The sequence below is a fragment of the Podarcis raffonei genome, chromosome 17 (genome assembly GCF_027172205.1).
Source record: "Podarcis raffonei isolate rPodRaf1 chromosome 17, rPodRaf1.pri, whole genome shotgun sequence".
NCBI lineage: Eukaryota > Metazoa > Chordata > Lepidosauria > Squamata > Lacertidae > Podarcis > Podarcis raffonei.
In genome coordinates, this window is record NC_070618.1 from 38,487,190 (window position 1) to 38,510,353 (window position 23,164).

Here is a 23,164-nt window from a genome sequence, read left to right on the forward strand (position 1 = left end):
TAAGACCTTGCATGCCATTGTTCTGGGTTCCTCCTCCCTCCAGCGTGTAAAGATCAGGCTTAGGAGCTGCTTTGCTTCTCAAAATTCTCTGGTTGGCCTCTGTTATTTCCTCCTATCAATAGGGAGCCTAAGTTAGGACTCTATATGGGCTCTTGGATACCCCATTAGGGGGAAAGGGCAGGTTTTGTTTACAACAGAAAGAATGATTCCTGCTGGAGGCTGTGAGACTCAAGTTCGCCTTGTGCCACGTCTGCCACACGAATGGCAGTTTCTCCCTGCGAGTTTTGAGCCCCCTCTCCTGGAGGAACACGGCTTTTGTTGAAATTGGTTGCATGTTTTTAATAGATAGGACCGATTGAAAACATGCAGATTTCAAATCTCTTTAAATTCGACCGACGTTTGCTTGTATCGTGCTGTTGCTTTCTACGTTTTGAGCTGTTCTTATATTATCTGTAAGCGACCTCGAGTGAGTCCCCGTTAGCGAAAAGGCGGAGTGTGAATAAATTCATAATAAAAACTAGCAGGGAAGCCACAAGGGTCCAGTCGACGTCTACTTTTCCCTGGTGGGGGAGGGTATGTGTATGAATTTCAAAACTGAACCATAAAAAACCACAACGAACAATGAGGGAACATACAACACGACGGAAACAACAACACAAAACTTCAGTGTTTGTGAGGTGCGGGTGTGCAGGGGATGAGGCGTTCCGGAGGGGCAAACCAATTTTCAGCCTCTCCCCCCCCCCGCCGTCCCCGGCTTGGTACAGCTCAGAAAGTTATGATTCCCCTGACGCGGCCGCCCCGCCTCCTCCCCCCGCCCTTGCTTCCAATCAGCTTCGAGGCTCCCCGGTCCGCGGCGAATAGGAGCGGAGCGGAGGCGGTGCCTTGTGCTCGGCGGGAAAATGGCGATGGCTGCTGCTGCTGCTGGGCTTTTCGGGCGCTTGAAGGTATTCCGGGAGCGTCCTCGGGGCAGAGGCCTCGCCAAGCGGAGAGCGAGGCGGCGGCGGCGGCCGGAGCCTCCCTCTTAAGTGCGGGGATGGGCCTCGTGGGAAGCATTCAGACCCCCGAAGCAGATGAGTGTTTCTGCGAAGAGGCTGAGCGACGCCCAGTGACCGGCCCTCAGCGCAGGGGGCTTCCGTTGTCGCAGAACTTGGAGACACAAATAAGCCGGCGGGCTGCAAAACGAGATGGTAACCGTCTCGTGAGCACAGTAGGACACGTGTAAGCCATGTCAGCAAAGGCCTCGAATGCAGACCTTGAGGAATTTGGTGCTGAAGGATCCTGACATCTTCCTATGCAAGGTTGATGTCTGGGAACTTGTTTGATGCATTTCTGTATTTTAATATTTGGTTGGAAGCCGCCCAGAGTGGCTGGGGAAGCCCAGCCAGATGGGTGGGGTATAAAAAATAAATTATTAGTAGTATTATTAGTATTTCTGCAAAGTAGGTGAGCAATGCCCAGTGATACTGGCTGAGCAGGACTGGCCCTGAGCACAGGTGTCTTCCGTTCTGTTGGGCTTATCGCATAACTGGAGACACAAGCCGGCTGACTGCGAAAGGAGATTGTAACCATCTCGTGAGCACAGTAGGAGACGTGTAAGCCATGCCAGCAAAGGCCTCAAATCCAGACCTTGGGCTGAGGAAATCCTGAAGGATCCTGACATCTTTCCACCTTTTATGCAAGGTTGATGTCTGGGAATTTGATTCTGGCAAACAAGACCTCCTGCCTGGTACGCTTGGTTGATACAAGGCTGACTTTGGTAACATGCATGAGATTCTTTGAACGCTTGCAATCCTATATGTTTCCTGAGTATTATCACTTGGAGTTTAAAATCGTTTCTTTCTTCAGTGAGTGCATATGAAGGTGGGGAAATGAGCACTGCACAGTTAAGAGAGACTTGTAGGGTGTTGCAGAATGTGAGTGGAGTGTACCTGTCCCTGTTTGCCCTCTTACAGGAACTGGGCTGCCCTGCACTAGATGGTGTCTACCTGTCAGAGGCTAAAGACATACAGAAGTTGCTATGCGCTCCCTCCCCGCATCGCCTGGACATACTGGAATGGATTTGCGGCAGGTGACGGCCATCACCATTCGATCCTTATTCCTTTAGTATTTGCCACTCTCTTCCTACTTCTAGACCAGTGATTCTCAAACATTTTCTCTGGGCCACACTTTCAGAATAAAAATTTGCTTACACCACACTGAATTTGTCATTGAAAAGAAATGCATTGGCAAACAAAAAGAAACAACTCTTAGCACTAGTTGATTTATATTATAGAACACAACTACTTTATTATATGACCATAGGCCGTTCAGAAAATATAAAACAATTATTTTGATTCTATACTACACTGAAATATTTAAATGTTTCTTTGATTGTCCTTGAACCTACCCATCACACTTTGCATCCTCTCCTGCCACACCCTATGAGAAGCATTGTGCAAGGGTCAGCTTCCCTGAGCAATGCTTGGCTCCTAATGGGAATCTGTAGCTTGAACCAAACATAGCTTTTGTTCTTCATTTACTTTTCTAAGACCACTTTTGCAGCTAGGCCAAAGTCCAAGTCTGACAGCCCAGCACCCCCAAAATGACTACACAGAGAGCAGCAGTTAGTGAGGGAAGCCCTGAACAGGCTTGGCATCGGCTGGGCTCACTGGGGCTGATGACTGGTCAGTCATTTTTGTTTTTTAAGCCCTCATAGGTGGAGGACAGACATGTACATGGTTACAGGTACACCTTTTATTTTTGCATTAAAATATACAATGTTCTCTATTTCTACTACAAAGCGGTGTTTAGCATGAGTTAGCAGAATTGTGATAGTACTGTGATTGTGATAGTACCATGAATTGAGTGAGTTTTAATGCACTATACTATACTATACTATACTATTCTGTACTGTCAGCTGTAAGGAGCAGGTCAGCAATAAAACACCTGGTGCTCATAGTCAACTCTTTATTCAAAGAAACCAAAACAGCTCAGGCCTAGTGATCAGAGCCACTCTTCCCAGTAGGTCTTGCCCCAATGAGGCAGTTTCGAGGACTGAAGATCTTTGCCTTCCCACTGCTCTCTGCCTCCTCCCCCAGCAACCTGAACCTCCTCCATCTTGTCTCTCTTTGGTTTGCCCTCTTCCTTCCTCTTTGTGTTCTGGGAGACCAGGGGAAGGAGAGCTGGTCACAGCAAGAGGAGGAGACCCTGGCTTCTTCAGCAGCCTGCCTCCGCTTTGCTTCTTGACCTGCTCTCTGCCACAGCCTCTTCCTGCTCACTAAACCGTGTTGCCTCTTCAGCTCCTGACACCTCCTCCTCCAAGTCTGCTCCCTCCTCTCCCGCTGACCCCTCATCGTCATCCCGCCACCAGTCCCCTGGCTCTGAGCCTTCTTCCCCTGGGGGTTCCCAGGCTGGTGCCCCCCCCCCACTCCTCTGCTTCCAGCCAGTCCATGACATATATACTATACTTGCCAAGCAACAACTTACCAGCCACAAGCTGCTGTGCAGCACAGTAACAGCCCGCTTTTCTAGGGAAATGGACCTCTGAGCAACCTGGGAATTTTGTGTAGTTGCTCTTGTCCCTTTGCTGTTGACACTTTTTTCCATACTGTGTACCATTCTCCTTTCCCTGTCGTTATGATTATCCACCAACCCCCATCAAATTGTGAGCAGGGACACGCTTACATACAGTTTTTTTGTTATGAAGGCACTTTAGAAAATCATCATCATCACCTCTGTCAGTACTGATCTGATTCTGAAAGAATCTTAGAATCAGAGAATTGTAGAGTTGGAAGGGTCCCTTGAGGGTCATCTAGTCCAACCCTCTGCAATGCAGGAATCTTAACTAAAACATTCCTGACCGATTGTCATCTAACCTCTGCTTTAAACCCTCTAAGGAAGGAGAGGCCACCACCTTCTGAGGAAGCCTCTTCCACTGTCAAACAGCTCTTACAGCCAGAAAGTTCTTCCTTGTGTTTAGTCAGAATCTCCTCTTTTCTATATAGTTCTGTACTTTTTGCTTTCTCAATCTTAGTAGTAGTAGTACAGTGGTGCCCCGCAAGACGAATGCCTCGTAAGACGGAAAACCCGCTAGACGAAAGGGTTTTCCGTTTTGGAGGTGCTTCGCAAAACGAATTTCCTATGGGCTTGCTTCGCAAGACGAAAATGTCTTGCGAGTTCCTGCGGGGTTTTTTTCCTTTCCCCCCCCTTTTTCCCAAGCCGCTAAGCCGCTTAACAGCTGATCCGCTAAGCCGCTTAACAGCTGATCGCTAAGCCGCTTATCAGCTGATCCGCTAAGCCGCTTAACAGCTGATCCGCTAAGCCGCTTATCAGCTGATCCGCTAAGCCGCTTATCAGCTGATCCGCTAAGCTGCTTATCAGCTGATCCGCTAAGCCGCTAATAGCGCTAAGCCGCTAATGGGCTTGCTTCTCAAGACGAAAAAACCGCAAGAACGGATTCTTTTCGTCTTGCGAGGCACCACTGTAGTTTTTAACTGCCCATCTCTCAATAATTAGAGTTAATTTGTTATTTGTAGAGGGCTGGAGTAATTTGTCTGGCTTCTCGGGACCAACTGCAGATGTATTGCTGAATCCAAATTTTGAGCAGACCTGTGTCCCTTCTGCGGCTCATCAACAATGTTGCAGCAAGACTGTGGCCCTCACTTTCTTTTGTTCTTCCTTGCAGTGTGTCTCCAGCCCACCGAAAGCAGTTGTCATCTCTTGGAGAATCACAGTCGGATTTGAAGATAAAAGGTACATGTTGTGCTTTTGTTGGAAGGACAAGCATGTAATAATTGTCAGTCAAAGGGATTTGTTGGAACCGTATTGAAATGTGTTTGCCTTTGTGTGTGGGCATGTATGTGTTCAGAGGACCTGCACGTTACAGGGAGCCTGATGGGGGAAGAGGTGAGGGAGAGTTGCAATGCATCACTGTGCTTTGTATGCAGGCACTAATTGTATTTGCCTATAATAATAATAATTATTTATTATTTGTACCCCGTCCATCTGGCTGAGTTTCCCCAGCCACTCTGGGCGGCTTTCAACAAAGATTAGAAATACATTAAAATGTCACGCATTAAAAACTTCCCTTCAGATGTCTTCTAAATGTCAGGTAGTTGTTTATCTCTTTGACATCTGATGGGAGGGCATTCCACAGGGAGGGTGCCACTACCGAGAAGGCCCTCTGCCTGGTTCCCTGTAGCTTTGCTTCTTGCAGTGAGGGAACCGCCAGAAGGCCCTCGGCGCTGGACTTCAGCGTCCGGGCAGAACGATGGGGGTGGAGACGCTCCTTCAGGTATACTGGGCCGAGGCCGTTTAGGGCTTTAAAGGTCAGCACCAACACTTTGAATTGTGCTCGGAAATGTAGGTCCTTCAAGACCAGTGTTATGTGTTCTTGGCGGCCACCCCCCGTCACCAGTCTAGCTGCCTATAATCTCCTTGGGTTTTATTCACAGTAGCACTGAGCAGCATGTCCTGTTGTGCCAGCAAAAATTGTTGCACACTAAGGTCAAGATCAAGCAATGTTGGGTGTGATTGGCAGATGTTTTTCCAGCCTGTTATTTGCCCCATCTAAATGCATGGCTAATATTTACTCCTTTGCAAGGGGAATAAAGTGATAGCATTTGCGACAGCTATAGAAATGGAAACTAAACCTGCTCCTGATGACCACAGATGGGGGCGAGGCAGCACAGCTCTTCTGTCACTTCTATCCTAGATTCCTGCTTGTTTAGCTTGTCCCATAGAACTCCATGGAAACAACTGAAAATCAAGCCAACCACTGTCTGTATTGCAGACGGAGATGAGAAGCACAACCTCCTCCTGAGCTCTGTTTTTGGTCACACTAGAGTGTAATGGAATGTAGAACTAACTTTATTTACAGATGGCTAGATAAATCTGACTAGAACTGGATTCCATCTAGTCTTCTCATTGGATTATAAGGCTAGGAGGAGGATTTCTTAAGCTGTGGGGTTGTGAGTCTTGGAACAGTACACCCCCCAGAACTCTTTAACAAGCAAAATGAAGGTCTTGCTTAATGCTGTGTTTTATGTACCGGTTAAACATACCTTCTAGGTAGGGCAGAGGAAGTGGCCTGGGACTGAGTTGATTCTTTAATTCACCTAGATTAGTATTGTCTTCACTGACTGGCTGTGACTCCCCAGAGTTTCAGACTGTGAAAATTGCCAGCTTTGCCTGGAGGTGCTGGGGACTGAGACCTTCTACGTCTTTAGCTGTAGATCAGAATGCCCTAATCTGACAACTATGCTTAGGAAGATGTACTAATTAGAAATTTGTGTGAAGTGATTTCAGTTAACTGAAATCAGTTGCTCTCTCCCTTGAAGATTTCTAAATCAGCCTACCTTCTCTCTTTTTCACTCACTCACACTAAAATAAGCAAATATAAAGCAAAATGATGGAAGGATGATAGTTCCCTTGTCCTTTAATATATATATATTTTAAAAATACTATTTCACTGCCACTCAGCACCATCAAATCAATACTTGTGGGCAAGCCTGCAGCCCACTGCAAATGCATAGCAGACCAGCTGCTGGGAGGCTGAAAGCTGAGCTTTCACATCACCTGGAAATGCTTGGGCCTCCTTTCAGAGACTGCCTTTTCTCTCCTAGTCTCAAACTTCATGACATGGTGGAAGATTCAGCCCCATCATTGACCTCTGCCCTTGCCACTTTTATTTCCACCAGGTTCATTTCTGGTATCTGAGCCTAACAGGGAGAGAAAATGAGTTCTGGTGATAGACTATGGGGAAGTGAACCCACAGATGTGGGGAGCATCCAGGTCTCTTAACCGTCTCCTGCTGCTCTAAAATTCACCACCAGCACCACCTGCCTCCTATCTGACCGAACAGATGCTTCTGCCCCTGTTGCCTATAGCATGAGCCTCAGAACAGTGAGCCAAAGGAGAACCATCATTTTCTCCACAGGAAACAAAGGATTCATGGATCAACTAGCATAGTCCTGTAAGCATGCTGGAATGGGGTCTGAATGTAGACTATGTGGTGAAGCAGTTGCAGGAATGATGACTTTCATCAAAATCCCAGTTCTTGGAGACTTCAGTCTCTGGTATTTCCCATTAGCTCCAGATGTGTGAAAGGAAAACCAGAGTAGGAATGCCATGTTAGATTGGCCAGTGGTCTGACCCATGCAAGGTGACTTCAGAGTGCCCAAAGTGCTTCACAAGCTGCATTGTGGATGGGACTTTGGAGCTTATTGCTGCTAGGGAAGTTGATGGTTTCTTTAAAAAAATAAAAAATAAAACAGGTGCTCCAGACCAAATTTAAATCTAGGGGAAAGACATTCATATGAGTGGCTCCAGCTATTTACCTAAAACTTCTTCTGTCCTGACAGCAATGGCAAACTTGGGATATCACCTGATGCTCTGTCGAGCCAATGACTTGGATCTCATTGAGGTAAGCACTGGGGGAATTTCTGCAAAATGAGACTGTTTCTTCATAGACAACTTATTCCATTTCTTAACTGTTCCCTCAGGATCCCCTCCCCTTTTAAAATTTTAAACCGCTGTCCCCTAATTTCAAGACTCCAGCAGCTTACCGTATTTTTCACTCGATAACACGCACCTGACCATAACACGCACATAGTTTTTAGAGAAGGAAAACAAGAAAAAAAAATTCTGAATGAAACAGTGGATGTATCATTTTTGTGCTTCATGCTGCGGCCACAGACATGTGATCTGATAGTGAATTTGGGGTAGCCCAATGCAAAGATCCTGAGGATCCATGTGGATCCATGCTTTGTAACCACGTTTTTGCACCATTGCAGCCCTGTTTTTGCATCAGATCATTGCTATGTGATCTGATGGTGAATTTGGGGTGACCCAATGCAAAGATCCTGAGGATCCATGTGGATCCATGCTTTGTAACCACGTTTTTGCACCATTGCAGCCCTGTTTTTGCATCAGATCATTGCTATGTGATCTGATGGTGAATTTGGGGTAGCCCAATGCAAAGATCCTGAGGATCCATGTGGATCCATGCTTTGTAACCATGTTTTTGCAGCATTGCAGCCCTGTTTTTGCATCAGATCATTGTTATGTGATCTGATGGTGAATTTGGGGTGACCCAATGCAAAGATCCTGAGGATCCATGTGGATCCATGCTTTGTAACCATGTTTTTGCAGCATTGCAGCCCTGTTTTTGCATCAGATCATTGCTATGTGATCTGATGGTGAATTTGGGGTGACTCAATGCAAAGATCCTGAGGATCCATGTGGATCCGTGATTGGAACCACGTTTTAAGTGGGGAGGGAAGGAAAAACACAGAAGAGACAAGGAGCACCGAGAGGGGTGTGCGGAGAAGCAGCTGGCTAAGAATGCAGGAGAGGGGTTTTACCGGAGGGAGGAAAGGAAGACAAAAGTTTCCCCCACCCACCTACCCAAGCCAGCCATCTCTCTCTCCCCCCCCCACCTGCATGTTGCCTTCGAGTCCCTAGACGCACGGAGAGGAATTAGAAGGAAGGACGCTCTGCTTTCCCCTCTGCTTGCCTGGAGGGGAGGGGTTTTCTCTGCTCTTTGTTCCGTTTGAGCAAACACAGTAAGGAAACAGAAGCGGGTGGGCAGTAAGACCCTGAGGCAGAATGCAGGAAAGCAGCAGCTTCCTCTTTTCAAGGCTTCCCTTCTCCGGACGATTTGATATTTGCCTGATTTTTGCCTTCACTCGCGCCTGTCAGCTCCAGGGACCACACATTCACTCGATAACACGCACAGACATTTCCCCTTACTTTTTAGGAGAAAAAATCTGCGTGTTATAGAGGGAAAAATACGGTAATTTGCTTGCACTGAATGTGGCAAACAGCTATTCCCCTTCCTGAGATCATTTTAAACTATTTTTGAAAGTTCAGGTTCTAGTATGAAAAAAGACTAAGGGGGTAACATATCCACTTCATCCTTTCCTCCTGGCTTTCCTTTCCTAGAGCCTTTGAAATGTGTCTTGTTTTCAGTGACCCTCTGTATACAAGTTGCTGAAGATGGGGAACACATGGTTGTGGGGGTGCCCTGTCCATGGCAGCCTCTGGAGGCCTCTAACAGGCAACAGTTTGGTGCAATGCTGCAGTAGAATAATAAGATGGTAGAGCTGGATGAGACTCCAAGGGTCCTCTAGTCCAGGGATAGGCAACCTAGGGCCCGTGGGCCAGATGCGGCCCAATCGCCTTCTCAATCCGGCTCACGGACGGTCCGGGAATCAGCGTGTTTTTACATGAGTAGAATGTGTCCTTTTATTTAAAATGCATCTCTGGATTCTTTGTGGGGCATAGGAATTCATTCATTATTTTTCCCCAAAATATAATCCAACCCATCACATGGTCTGAGGGATGGTGGACCGGCCCACGGCTGGAAAAGGTTGCTGACCCCTGCTCTAGTCCAACGCCCTGCAATGCAGGAATCTCAACCAAAGCACCCATGACAGATGGCCAGCCAACCTCTGCTTAAAAACTTCCTGTGAAAGAGAGTCCACCACCTTCCGAGGGAGTCCATTCCATGCAGACCCTCTGCCTGCCTGCCTGCCTGACCCAGCAGGGCTAATCATGCTACAATAGATGGGTATTCCTACTTCCTTTCTCAAAAACCATCTTCCTGTTAAAGGTAAAGGTCCCCGACAATTAAGTCCAGTCACAGACGACTCTGGGGTTGCAGCGCTCAACTTGCTTTCAGGCCGAGGGAGCCGGCGTTTGTCCGCAGACAGTTTTTCCAGGCCATGTGGCCAGCATGACTAAGCCTCTTCTGGCAAAACCAGAGCAGCGCATAGAAATGCCGTTTATCTTCCTGCCGGAGCGGTACCTATTTATCTACTTGCACTTTGACGTGCTTTCAAACTGCTAGGTTGGCAGGAGCAGGGACTGAGCAATGGGAGCTCACCCTATCCCGGGGATTCAAACCACCAACCTTCTGACCGGCAAGCCAAAGAGGTTCAGTGGTTTAGACCACAGCACCACCCGCATCCCTGTTCCTGTTAACACAGCCCAAATGACCCCTACTTTTTGTGTTGTATCAATTGCAGTTTTTGTCGTTGTTACTGCTGCCACCCCACCCCCCAATAACTGGAGAGCTATGTGTTTGTGTGTTGTATTTTTACAGGGAAAGGTCTCTGCGCAGGAGCAGCTCCACTTCCTGGAACAACTAGTGGCTGTGATTCCTGCTCAAGCACTCAGGTGAGAGAGGTTTTTCAAGCACAAAAGGATTGGAATCTCCCTTGCCAAACTGATGAATCTGGTAACTGTTATGCTAGAGGGATCTATTGGACTGATGGCCTTTGTGGGGTATTTAGCTTTTCTGTCAATCTTGCTGAGCAGGATTGAATTAGTAGGCAAAGGGTACAGAGTTCTGTGCCTGATAAGATGCCAGCAGATTCTGAAACTTGGATTAAATCAGCACACCACAAGTGTGTCCTTGGCAAGTTAGTCCTGGATATTTTGTGGTCAAAGTTCCAACTGCTGTGGGTATTTTGTTTTGTTTAAATAGTGGACCAGAGAACGAGGAATTAAATATTTGAGGCAGAGTTGTAGATGGACAGGAGCTGGGGGACTATGGTGAGAATCCTGGACATATCCTACATACTGGCAACCCAGCAACAGCACCTCTCCCTGATTCCTAAGGCCTTCAGCACACCACACTTCTACCAGTCTTTCTCTGTAACCAGCAGGACTAGAAGCATTTCTAGTGCTTGGCTGTAAACACCCAGGGATACCTTTTGTCAGGCTTCATAAGCAAGGGAGACAAAGAGACCACTCCACAGTGCACAGGAATCAATTTTGAGCTTCACGACTTGGGGGCAGCTGAATAGGGCTGCAGGGGGAAGTGACCTGCTTTATATGGCACCATAGGGTAGGAGGAGAATAGATGAAGGTAAGGATTTGATGTCTTGAGTGGTGTGGTAAGATTATTTCGCAAATTATTAGCCCTATGGGAAGAAGATTTTGTGGCCTAAAGCAGAGCTCAGGTGCCAGCACTGAACAGGTTGCTTCAGATTGTTTGTAAACTTTTAAGCAGTTCCTCTGAAGAAACTGGATCAGGTTCCCCTAAAATGTGTTGTGAGCCAGTTTTAGGGTCTAACACGCTTTGAGGCCACTTTCTTCCCTTTGTTTCCTGTGCTCGTGCCTCCCCCTTCCTGCCTCAGTATCACGAAGCTGCCCTATTTTGAGCTAAGCACTGCCTGTGGCTTGTGCCATTCAGCCTCTACTAGCCTCCTCCAGAATTCATGGGAGGTCCAGGTAGCAAGATGGAGCTCTGAGCCTGTTCTTCCTTTTATTATACCAAAGCAGCATAGCCTTCCAATAATATGGTTAAACCACAGCTTTCTTGATTTCTTTCCTCCACTGTTCACCTTAGCAAAGCTAGGGATAGACCAGCCTGATTGATGCCTGATAAGCTGGGATGTGCTGCCATTGTCACCTGTCTGTAGTTCTTACCCCTCCCCTTCCTCTTCCAGCGCAGTGGAATCTTTCCAAGAGATAGGTAGGAAGAATGAGGCATTTATCAAGCAGGTTTTCACCAGCCCTTACCTGCAGAGTGTGCTGAACCCAGAGTGCCATCCCTGGCCTTCCGACATCAAGGGCCTCCTGTTGAGAGAAGATGTGCGGCAGGAAAGGTGAGCTGCTCGGTTTCTGTGCCAATGCCTGCATGCGGAAAAGAGCCCACAAGTTCTGACACTGTGTTTCTAAAGCTAGAATGAGACTAGAGGCCAAACCAGAGAAAGACTTGGTTAGTGTAAGCCTGAAGTGGGGATGGAGCCCCCATGAGATGAACTCCCAGGCCTCATGGCTCCCCCATCTCCTTCATTCCCTATTGCCAGTGGTGGAATCCGAGAGTCGTGATGCCCAACCTCCCTTCCTGTGTCTATCAAGGTCCCTTCTGTCCGTGACTTCTCATGAGGAAACCCTGCTAGAGGCATCGAAGGAGCTGGAAGAGGTGGTGGCAGCTCTACAAGATCTCAGGAAAGAGGTAAGCAGCCTGCAGACTGGTCTGGGTGTCTTCCAGGGAGCAGGTTGAGTGAAGAAGGGGTTGCTGCTCACCCAGACACCTGGAACAGCTGGCCCAGCTGTAAGGTGCATCAGTGCTGTCCGTGGCCCCCTATGTTCTGATGGTTCATGGTGGGATGTTGGGAGACCGGCCTTATAGTCTGAAATTCTCTGATTATTTAGATTTTGCTAAGGATATGCTCACTAAGTGCTGAGCCTGCATATTGAACAATGACCATAAAGAAGGCAGGAGAGTTGCCGTCCCCTTCTCATCCCACCACCTGTGTTTCCCTTGGTCCTTGCACTCGCATCTGGACTAAGGCTCTTTTTGGGAAAGGCTTTTTTAAAAAAAGATATTTATTAAAATTTTCAAAATTAATACAGTAAGAATATAAAAAGTCAAAAAGAAAAAGAAATAAAATACGAAAAAACAGGAAAAATACATAAAAATTAAAAACACATTAAGTTCACCAAAATTTACTTTCATTGACATATTTTCCCGACCTCCTCATACCTCCCCTTTTTGTATTCCAATTCAAGTTATTGATTCAGCAAATCCTTAACCATAATTCTTAACCTAATAAATTAACATGTTATTATTTTACTTTTACTCTTTCATCCATTTCCTCAATTTATTTTTGCTAACCTTATTTTCCTTTAATTTAGTTCATTTTTTAAAAAAAAACCAATTTTACCTTATCCAAACTTAAACATCAATACTTATACATCAATACATATTCTTAAAACATTCTTTCTAAAGTCGACCCAAATTCCCTTCCACGAATTTCCTAAATTTCATAAACATTACAAAAACAAAAATAAAAGCAAAACACTTTATACTTATGTACCCTTTGGATTCCAACCCCCCCCCCCTTTCCCGGTTCCAGTCCCCAACAAATGTCCATCAGTCTTAATCTAATATTTAGCCTGGAGATCTCACATCCGAGGCTCTTAATTCTCTCTCAATTCCTCTCTGCTGGTTTTTTTGATAGTCCTTAAAATTAAACACCAACTCTCGGAGAAGCTCTGGCCCTTCAGGATCCATGTTTCTTTCAACCAGTCCTCCATACTTAAAGGTGGAACCCAAATCTTGTTTCTTACTCCTTTCAAGTCCAAATGTCCCCAAGGCTCCAACCTCCACCTTGAACAAATTTATAATCCTTAGGTCTTCGGATCTCCACATAAGGAGATCTTTCCTTTCTTCAATCTCCAATTCAGGCCAGATTTTCCACATCAAATTCTTATTTTCCTTCATTACCATCATGTCAGGCCTCAAGTCCTCCTTCATCATCTGCAGCTCTTCAGGGACAACATATGTCTCCTCCTCCAAATTCTCAAAGTTGTCAAGTTTCTCTTTCTGTTCAGTTGAATAAACTTCCAGATTCAACTCCTTATCAGTTTCAATGATATTGTTTACAGTTGAGTCCCGAGTTGTAACATTTATAGCCAAAACATCAATTTGGCCTTGCAACTTTCCCAAGAGAACAAAGACTCTGTCCAATTCAGCCTGAATTCTCCCTTCTCCAGCCATTCTTGTAATGTCCCAAATCCCCCTCTAGAGGGATTTTGGTTTCTTAGTGTTCATTCCAATCCAGGTCCAAAAATCCAACTAGTTTGTATCAGTTCTTCCTTGTTTTCAACATATTATAACAAAAATTGTAACATATATAACCAGCAGAAGCAACAGAAACAAAGTTCTCTTTTTCCGTTTTGACAGCTACTTTGACAGCTGTCAAACTCTTTAGTACCTCATCGACAGGCTCTCTCGCGGAACACTCCCGGGTCTGGGAGGGTGGCACTTCGGTTCCCAAAATTAGCTCTTTATCCTCCAGCAAAATTTCTTACACTGCCAAATCGTGAAATTAAAGTCTTTTACCAAAGAAGGAAAGAAGAAAAGGTTCTCTCGACCTTAGTTAGCAGGTCTTTGCTTTAACTTGTTTACAAGACGGGGAGGCAGACTTCCTTTTTACACCTTCCCCGATCGTGCCTAATTCTTAAAAGCAAAATTTTCTTTACAGTACCAATTTCCGTAGTACTCACGGGTTGTTACTTTTAGAGTCCAATTGTTCAAAAGAAGAAGTCAGCACTCTCCGACCATGGCACTGCGGCTTCACTCTGCAGGAGAAGCAGTCGACTCTCCGCACCACACCGCTCACCCCGTCCCCCGTTCCGAAGCCTTTAAAAAGGCTCCTTCGCAGGTCGGGGGGGCGCAAATGGTGCCCGCCGAGTCACCAGGTTCACAGGCTTCACCGCCTGTGATTTTTATGGGTCCCCGCGTCGCCGCAGCGGCAAGACCCGATCCTGCAGAGCCGATTCCCTCCGGAGCTCAGAGGGAATCCGCCATTAGTCGATGGCGCTAACCCGGAAGTCTTTGGGAAAGGCTTAACAGTGCTGGGTTTTTTGCCCTGCAGTGAAGGAAGGTGGGGCATAATATTATTTGTACCGTACCCATCTGACTGTGTTGCCCCAGCTTCCTCTAACCATCACAAAACTCTGCCTTTTCAGTGTTCCTTCCTGCATGGGGATCCGGCTGGTGCAGATGCATCCTCTGTCCATGCCACAGCTCTGCAGACCCTCAGACTGATGGCTTCCGATTTCAGCCAGCTGCTTGTGGCCTTCAGCCAGGTGTATGAGCGCCAACTGCAACAGCATTGTGAGCGCCCGGCTCCTGTGCTGAGCTGCCTTGGCCCCTTTGTCCAAGAGGTCCACCTTGGCCTGCAGCTCTGTGTGCAGGTGAGACTGGAGGTGGGTGGCGGGTGGCAAGGAAGGAGCCCCAAGGGTGAGCAGGCAGGTACCCATAATATAGGGAAGCAGTTTTTAGTTCTCAAATGATGCCCAATGGCTCCGATATTTAGGGAAATGGAGTGGGGTAGTAATAATACAAATAGCTAAAGCATGTCACAGTTCGTTTCCTAGCAATCACCCCGCTGTTTCCCCAGGGCTTTTGTACCTTTCCTAGGTCTGGTGTTCATTAAGTTACTAAGACCTGTGTCTAAGTTGTACCACTTCAGTCTGCAGGTAGGGGCTCACGTAATGGACTGCTTTCTGCGTGAAATTAACCCTGGATGAGTATGTGAGTTAGAAGGCTGGTTAGATGATGTTGGGGCAGGTCTTTCCTCCACCCCAACTCACCTGAAATCCTGGAATCTGAAACACAATATTAGAGTGTTACTGGTTATTAGGACACCAGGCTAGTGAGATGATGCAGCTGATCAGGCTCTTTGGTTTCATCAACGCTCCTACCTCCAGGAGTTGCAGGCTTTGCTCCAGGTTAAAGAAACTTCAGAGTGCATCGTGAACACCGTGAAACAGAAGGAGCAGGGGAAAAGGTTTTGGAGCGGCAGTTCCAAAGCCACACTGTGTGAGTACTGTGCCCAAGAGGAGATGGTTTATTGGTGCATATCATTATTACTATTATATAGATATATAGACTGCTTCACAGCATAAAGCCACTGAAGAGGTGTACACAGTAAAAACAGAATAAAATGCAGAAACCCAAGCACTCTAGGAACCATGAAGTGGATCCAACAAGTTCTTAATATGCCTGCATGCTTGGTTGTCCCTGCCACCCTTGGCACAGAGCCTTGCCTATATAGCATTCCAGTCTGCTTCTGCAGGTTGGAATGGCTCCCAGCTTCAGTGCTAATAGAGAAACTCCATTGCTGCTTAAATCCAAGGAGAGGTCACAGTGTGGAGATGTGATTTGTGACTGGGATGCTTTCTGAGCTCATGTTCCTTCCATTCTAGTCTAATCCTGTGAAAAAAGATCTAACTCTTTCAGGAAGTTTGCATTTTGCGGGAGCTAAAAATCTACCTGAAAGAGTTCCTGAAAGAGTTAGATCTTTTTTCACAAGGAAGAAGGCTCAGGTGCACTGTGTACTGGCCAGGTAGTGGCATCCAGCAGTTGGGTCAGTCAGTTCCTTTATGCCCCTTCTAAGCATAGCCTAGCAGCTTCCATAGCAGCAGTGTGAGGAACAACAAGAATCGAGAGGCTGTCTGGCTCAAAAGGAAAAGGGGGAAAAGCCAATGACTTCAGGACCCCAGTGCCTTTTGTAGTCACTACCATAACTAGCCAGTGTTTTTACTTTTCCAGCTTCAAAACTTGAAGAGTTGCAACAGAAGTACAAGGCTATCCATGCAGCACTCAAGAAGTGCCAACAGCCCTGAGTTCCAGTCGTCTGCAAATTGTAGGATATTATGGAGGAAAAGACTTGCCTGTTGCGTTCCTAAATTTAAATATATTCTTCTGTATATATTCTTTTGTGAGAATAAAGAGCATGTTTGTACTTTTGTCTTTATTTCATCGGGTTGAGGGAACACACTCTCTCCATGGTCTTCTGGACTGTTGTTCAGGTGCAGTTTAGATTTCTGTAATACATTTTTTTTTAACAGCCCAAGTTGAAACTCTCATCTTAGCTACTGGCTTTCCAACATTTTTCTGGTTTTTAGTTTGAGATGAATGAGCAACTCTCCTCTGCTGCCCCTGCATCTTCTTGTTATCAAAAGGACAATAGGTTTAGTTTCCACTTCTGTAATTTAAGCACCATGTTAGCTCCCTCTTTGTGACTTCTTTAGTCATTAGCTTTTGCCTGTCACCTAGTTGGTTGATCTGGCCTTGCTGTGTTGGAAAGAATTAAATTCATCTCTAAATCATGCTGGACAGGCTTGTTCACAGCGTCATAAACCAATAAGCCAGAGTTCCCGATTATGTCTGAACAGGAGAACTCTGGCTTAATGCCAGGCTCTGCAGGCAGAAGCCAGCAGGCGACGGGGCAAGTGAGGAATACATGGCCATGATACCCTGATGTTATAAACAATGGTACAGACATAATATGAGCTATTAACCATTGTTAGGTAATTTAGCTGGCGCATGCAGATGGAGCACTCCTGCTCCCCTCCCCTCCCTAAGGGAAACAACTTGGTTTTCTTGGTTTGTTTCTCCCAATGAGCCTTGGCTTCCTGACCACAGCTTGTTCAGGAGAAAAACCACAAGCACTGGCTAGTCTGGATGCAATACTAAGCAGGAGCTGCTCGTCCAATTTTGCCACCTCAGGTGAAATGGAAAGGTGCCCCCCCCCCCCCCGCCAAAGCCTCACTTACTTGAGTCACATGGCGGCCGCTTCCGGTGACATCTCGCCAGAAGCCACCGCCTTACAATCCCAATGGCAGGGGGCACTGCCCCATGAGATTCTGCCACCAAGGTGGGCTGCTTCACTCCGTCTCATGGGCCCTGATGCCCAGTCAGTTGCTCCATGGTTTGTTTCTCACAGGAAGGAGCAAAGCTGGAGTGCTCAGGCTGAGTGCAGTAGCTAATTTCACTGACCATAGCTAATGGCACCGGTTATAGAGAAATGCAACCAGTATTCCTTGGAGACTAAACAATTCTGTAACTCCAGAGGATTTCATCTTAAGTTGGAAGAGGTCTTCCTAAGGCATCAGATTTCTCCATAAGGTAAATTATAGAACAGGTTTCCTCAACCTCGACCCGCCTTATGTTTTGAGACTACAGTTCCCATCATCCCTGACCACTGGTCCTGCTAGCTAGGGATCATGGAAGCTGTAGGCCAAAAAACATCTGGAGGGCCGAGGTTGAGGAAGCCTGTTACAGAAAGTCAAATTTTCCCCTGTATTCTGAGGGAGTGAGAACTATCAATGGATTTATACACCATGGGAGGGCTTATTTTTATACCAAAATGTCACGCAAATTCATATTTCTCGTGTCACCATTCCTTCATTATTATTATCTTTTTTTAAAAAAAAGGCCAGCTCAATACTGGAGAGAGAAGTCTCTGAAAGCTACCAGAACTGCTTTGTTTCCTTGCCACAAAATAAATATGTTTATATATCACCTGTATTGCCACCAGAGAATTGAGGAAACTTGGTGCTGATTGAGGCTGATGGAAGTCATAGGGCAAAACGTCTAGAAGGCACCAGGTTGGCAAAAGCTGGTGTAGATTAGCAGGAAAACTAATATGTCTCATTTCAAGCTTGTTTATATAGAACAGAAGCAGGGCTTTTCTTTCAGCCAGAATTCACCAGAACCCAGTTCCTGCACCTCTCAGGTGGGCGCCATTGCCATTGTAAGAGAACAAGGGAGGCGTTCATGGTGAGTTCCAGCACCTCTTTTTCTAGAAAAATAGCACTGAATAGAAGCATTTCCATTTTTTGCCAATGGTAAGATGAAACATCGTACATTCTCCTGACTGTTTTTAAGACTGTTCTCCGTTGCTCCCAAGGCAAGAGTGCTGCTCTATAAAGATCTCACTTCAAAGGTTTCCAAAATATCCTTTTCCCTGTTCACCATTAATGGTCATCAGCTTGTTGATAAAATCTGTTGAGTCATACACACAGGATTTGATGTTGGGTAGGAAAACCTTAAGTGGAGCACATACTGAGGAGAGTGGCTCAAAGACTGAGCTGTTTGCTTGATGCAATTGGTTGTCCTGGAGGTAAAAAGCCAGTCTTACAAATCTTCAGTAAACCATCAGCAGTCCTTGGGTATTACGTTTATATAAAATTTGTATTGATGGATGGCTGTATTCTGTTGCCAAGTTGTTTTCCAAAAAATTATTCCAATCCTGGAGTGGGCTAGACTCTCCTCCTACACACTAGCAGAGTAACTTCTTATGGCCAGCAAAACTTTCAGAAGTTCCCAGGGGACATATTTGTGCTGCTGTAAATGTGTGTGCATCTTCCTAGCAGTAGAAAATGTAACATATGAAGTGGCCCTTATACAAGTTCTTTTCCATGCTATCTTCAAAGCTAGATAATTGGACCAGCCTCACTTCACAACAAGACCCCCCCCCCCTTGGCCTTGCTAATGTGCAGCTAGTTCACGTCACTTATTTTATTTATTTATTTAGCAACAGTCCCAGTAAGTAGTAGCTGTTACACACAGTTTCTGCTCATTCCAGATCTATCGTAGTTTAAAGCATTGAGCTCTCCTTTCCCCCTCCGTGGGGAATTAAAAGTTGTGTCAAGTGGGAAGCTGGTCATGGCAGTAGCTGGGAATCTGAACTCAGCACACCCCGCACACTGGCATGGAGCTGGTGTAACTCTCGTTCTGTGAAGATGTGGCCAATCTGACCATAAATTGCAAAAGGGAGTGCAGTTGATGACCTTGCACGTAGCGGGTTTGACTGGATGACCTTTGGGGATCCCTTCCAATTCTACAGTTCTATGAATTGCTCATTCAGGAGGTAAGCCCTGCATTGTGCTTGTACAGTGGTACCTCGGGTTACATATGCTTCAGGTGACATACACTTCAGGTTGCACACTCTGCTAACCCAGAAATAGTGCTTCAGGTTAAGAACAGAAATCGGGCTCTGGTGGCAGCAGGAGGCCCCATTAGCTAAAGTGGTGCTTCAGGTTAAGAACAGTTTCAGGTTAAGAATGGACCTCCAGAACGAATTAAGTACTTAACCCGAGGTACCACAGTATGCCCTATTCCCCCCCCCCCCATATTCTGCTGGGGAAAATGAATGATGTTCATGTGCAAAGTGGACCCTTTGGAGCCGTCCGAGATTCTGGCTGCCGCATGAGAAAATAAAAGGCCCAGACTGGAGCCTCCACTACACCAACCAGAGGGAAAACTGGCTCCACTCGGCTGCATTGTTTCTCCTGGTGACTTTTAGTAGGGAAAGCAGGTCAAGTAAAACAATATATTCTAGACACGACTGAGGACAAACTCTGGAAGAGTGAGCTTTGACTGAAAACCTGAAAGGGGGACATTTTATCCCTAACACTCTAAACAGCGCCCATGATGTGTGTTCCCATATTACAGACATTCCAGCACCGGACGACAAGCCACATGAGGTAGTTGGGGGTTGACTACTAAGCCGCAGGTAAGTATCTGTCTGCACTTCTGCATTAGATTTGTGGGAGCACTTTCAAAAGCAGCAGGGTTAGGGTTAGGGATTTTGCCACACATCCAGTATGATGATGAGCTCTGGAGAACCCGAAAGCTTGCACACTGTTTTGTAAACATTTTGGTTTGTAGCAATCCTGATAATGGTGTAGGAAGATTACAGGCACACTCGTGTGTGTGTGTGTGTGTGTGTGTGTTGCCCAGAATTAAGTCCAGCTCACCAGTAGTCCCATAACAAGCCATTCCTTCTCTCCTTTCTTAATACTCTCGGTCTCATCTGTGCACTGCCAAACTAGGCAATCCAGTGAAAGTAAATCTTCTCCTCCTCGCTGCAGCCAGATCCACACTCCAGCCTTGCTTACTGCCAGCAAGCTTCTTGCGTTTGGCTGAAAGATGGACTCCCCTCTGAACTGTGTTCATAGAAATGTTCATTTGATAATGCAAAAAACAACGAACACCCAACCCTCATCTTAATGTCATTCTTACATGCAAATATACAACTTGAGATGCTTGTTGTTTTTTCTAAAGTCAGTGACGTGTGGGGACAAAGCCAAATACAAACATGCAGAAGTGATAATCCGAGTATCATGGAGCAGTCAGTGGTTTCCCTCCATTACTGGAGATCTTTTAACAGCCGCTATGGGGATCCTGTTACCTTCTAGAGGCTGTTGGGACTACATTTCACATAATCCTTAACTCTTGCTGATGCTGATGGGAGTCAAAATCCATAAGCACCTGTTTTCCCTCCCTGTTGGCATCCATTTGTCTCAAGAGACAACGCAATGCACCTTCTGGAGTGAAGAATCACAGCGCCTGCTGTGGCTGCAGAAACCAGTAGTTTGTAACTGCTATGTTAACAGCACAATAGTGACCTCTTTGGGGGCACAGGTCTGAGCAGCATGTATGGAGGTCCCCCTCTTGGCCTCACTGATGTGGTCCAAAGGAAAGCAGAGCAATACATTTGGCACCAGATTGGGACTCGACTCCAAATCGGTGTAGGGTTTTTAAGCCTTTTCTTCTCCTGAAGATATCCTACCAGGCAGCAGAGCTTTAGGACCAGAGTTTTCCTTCTCCTGATGGGTTACCTTCTCAGGTTTACGAGCCCCACTTGCCCCTCACTTCCCTCTATAGCACGTGCAGAAACCACCTTCTTGACCACTGATTGGACCAACTCTTGCTCTTGCCCCCCCATCCACCGGAGCCTGTCTTCTCATGCAGGGGAAGTCCCTGACTCACCAAGAGTTTGGGACCCATCAGCTACCCTTATCTAGTTTAGCTGGCCAGTCAAAGCTGTTTCCCAGGGTGTGGCAGCTGTCACACGCCGACAGCTTCTAGGAGCCACAGGTGAGAGCTTGTGCAGGCTGGGGACCAAAGGTGGATAAACGACCCCAGAAGGAGCATGACGTTTCCCACAGCTTAGCACCCCATGCAGCCCTCCCTGAGATGTAACTATCACATCAGATTGTGCTTCTGAGCTCTTCCATGGAAGGTGTCTCTGGAGCACAGCCTGCTTTATAGCCCACGCAGTAGGAGTTTCATTTCTCTGACTAGGGCAGCAGGGGGCACCAAAAGACCATGAGCAATGTTCTCGTGTAGCGTGTAGGTTAAAGTTGTAGGCTGTGCCCCCAATCCTTCCACAGAGCTCAAGCAGATGCCTGAGCCCCATTTCCTTCTTACTGCCCTATTCGTTCTTTCTCTCCCCCCTTACCTCCCTCGCCCCCAAAGGAAAAACAGCAAAAAAATATGTGGAGGTTTCAGAAGCGAATGTTTCTTGATGTGCAATGTCTCCCTTAGCTGTTCATCTCAGCAAGTCTCTCCCATCCCACCCCACAGAGCTCAGGAATGCAGGCCTTGAGCTGAGTCACCTTGGCTCAGTGTAAACACAGCCCCAAAGTGGAGTGGCTGCCTTATAGGGGAGAGATTCCAGTGCCCTCCCTGCCTCCCTCCCTCCCCCAGCCAGGAACAGGCCTCAACAGGCCTGGCTCCCAGCCCAGCCGCCCACCCCCATTCTGCAGCACTCTCCCCCATGTCCTATCCAAGGGGAGAGGCGGCGGCGCCTGGCTTGCCGCTCTTCCTCCAGTTCACTGCAATCTTGGCAGACTCAAATGCTGCTGCCCCAGTAGCTTAGGGCTGCCTGCCTGCGCATGTGCTGTGTTTCAGGTAGCTGGTTCTACAAGGGCAGTTAAGGGCTATTAACCCCTTAGGGGGGCACATGTCTTGTGCGGCTGCATGTCAGAGCTGCGGAGGGCCGTAGGTGCGTCACAACGACAGCCCAAACGTGGGAACCTTCCTTATACTGAGCGAGATCGCGGTTCCATCTTGCTCAGTCTCTTCTATGCACTGGCTGGCAGCAGCTCTCCAGGAGACTTTCTTGGCACAGATACTGGAGGGTTGCACATGGGCCCTTCTGCAGGCAAGGCATGTGTCCTGCCCTGAGTGGCAGAATTGCTGCAAACTGCTCCCCTCTGCACACACTTCACCAGGGAACTCTTGTGGTGAAGTTCCTTCCGCGCTGGGATCCTCGCAGAGAGCAAGAAAGGAAGTGTGTGTGTGTTGATTGACTGACAGGCGGACAGGAGGAAGCTCATCCCTCTCTAACCACCCAACTTTCCTTTCCTTTCGGAGCCAGAAGTCTTGCCTCTGGTCTTTCTGATAACACCATCCCTCCTGCAACTAGGAAAAAGAAGCCAGGAGGACTGCAGGCCCACATCCACCCTGTTCTCATCCAGTCCTTTTCCATGCCAAGGAATGAACCCAGGAGTCCTGGCTTGCAAATACCCCCCCCCCAACTTCCCTTTAAGTGAGGAGACATGACCTCCTCACCCAGCTGGTATTTCTCAATGACGCTGAGGTCTATCTCCAGCTTCTCCCCCCCCCTTTTTTTTTCATCCTTGCAAGGCCAGATTCCTGAGGGACTGAGGTAATGGGTGGGAGGGACTGGCTGCCCTGTTCACCCCCATCCTTGCTGTCATCATCTGGCAAGAAGCCAGGCCTGGTCTTGAGCATCCGGCTCGGCTCTCGGTTCCTCTGGGCTGCAGCCAACGCCCAAGCCTGCTGCAGAGCCTCCTGGCTGCTTCATGGCTGCTTCATGTCTTCGCAGTGGGGCAGAAGCAGTGGCAGAGGGGAAGGGCCCTGTGGGCACCCATCAGGCAGCCCCTTCGCATTTCCGCTTAGCTGCCGAGTCGGCAACTTCCCCCTTTTAAATTACTTTTAAGAAGAAGGGTCGTTGTTGAACCTGCTTCAGTCAGCTCTCCCAGGATCCCTTGAGGAGCCCCCATCCTCCTCTTGCACTGGTTTCAGGATTTGCAGGGGGGGCTGTGCCTGTGGGGAAGT

The 23,164-nt window shown here is 47.2% G+C and overlaps 1 protein-coding gene across 3 annotated transcripts; it reads left to right on the forward strand.

Moving 5' to 3' along the window:
* The first annotated feature begins 832 nt into the window (after nt 1-832).
* On the forward strand, nt 833-16,250 carry HAUS7 (HAUS augmin like complex subunit 7). Of its 3 annotated transcripts, none has more exons than XM_053371100.1 (10): nt 833-944; nt 1,953-2,068; nt 4,664-4,731; nt 7,341-7,402; nt 10,085-10,158; nt 11,436-11,594; nt 11,851-11,947; nt 14,470-14,697; nt 15,214-15,325; nt 16,058-16,250. In XM_053371100.1, the coding sequence occupies exons 1-10, from the start codon at nt 900-902 to the stop codon at nt 16,129-16,131; spliced, it is 1,035 nt and encodes a 344-aa protein (XP_053227075.1). In that variant the 5' UTR covers nt 833-899; the 3' UTR covers nt 16,132-16,250. The 3 variants fall into 3 exon arrangements, with proteins under 3 accessions (XP_053227075.1, XP_053227074.1, XP_053227077.1); XM_053371099.1 differs by lacking the exon at nt 833-944 and adding an exon at nt 1,227-1,298; XM_053371102.1 differs by lacking the exons at nt 833-944; nt 11,436-11,594 and adding an exon at nt 1,227-1,298.
* Nucleotides 16,251-23,164: the final 6,914 nt, after the last annotated feature.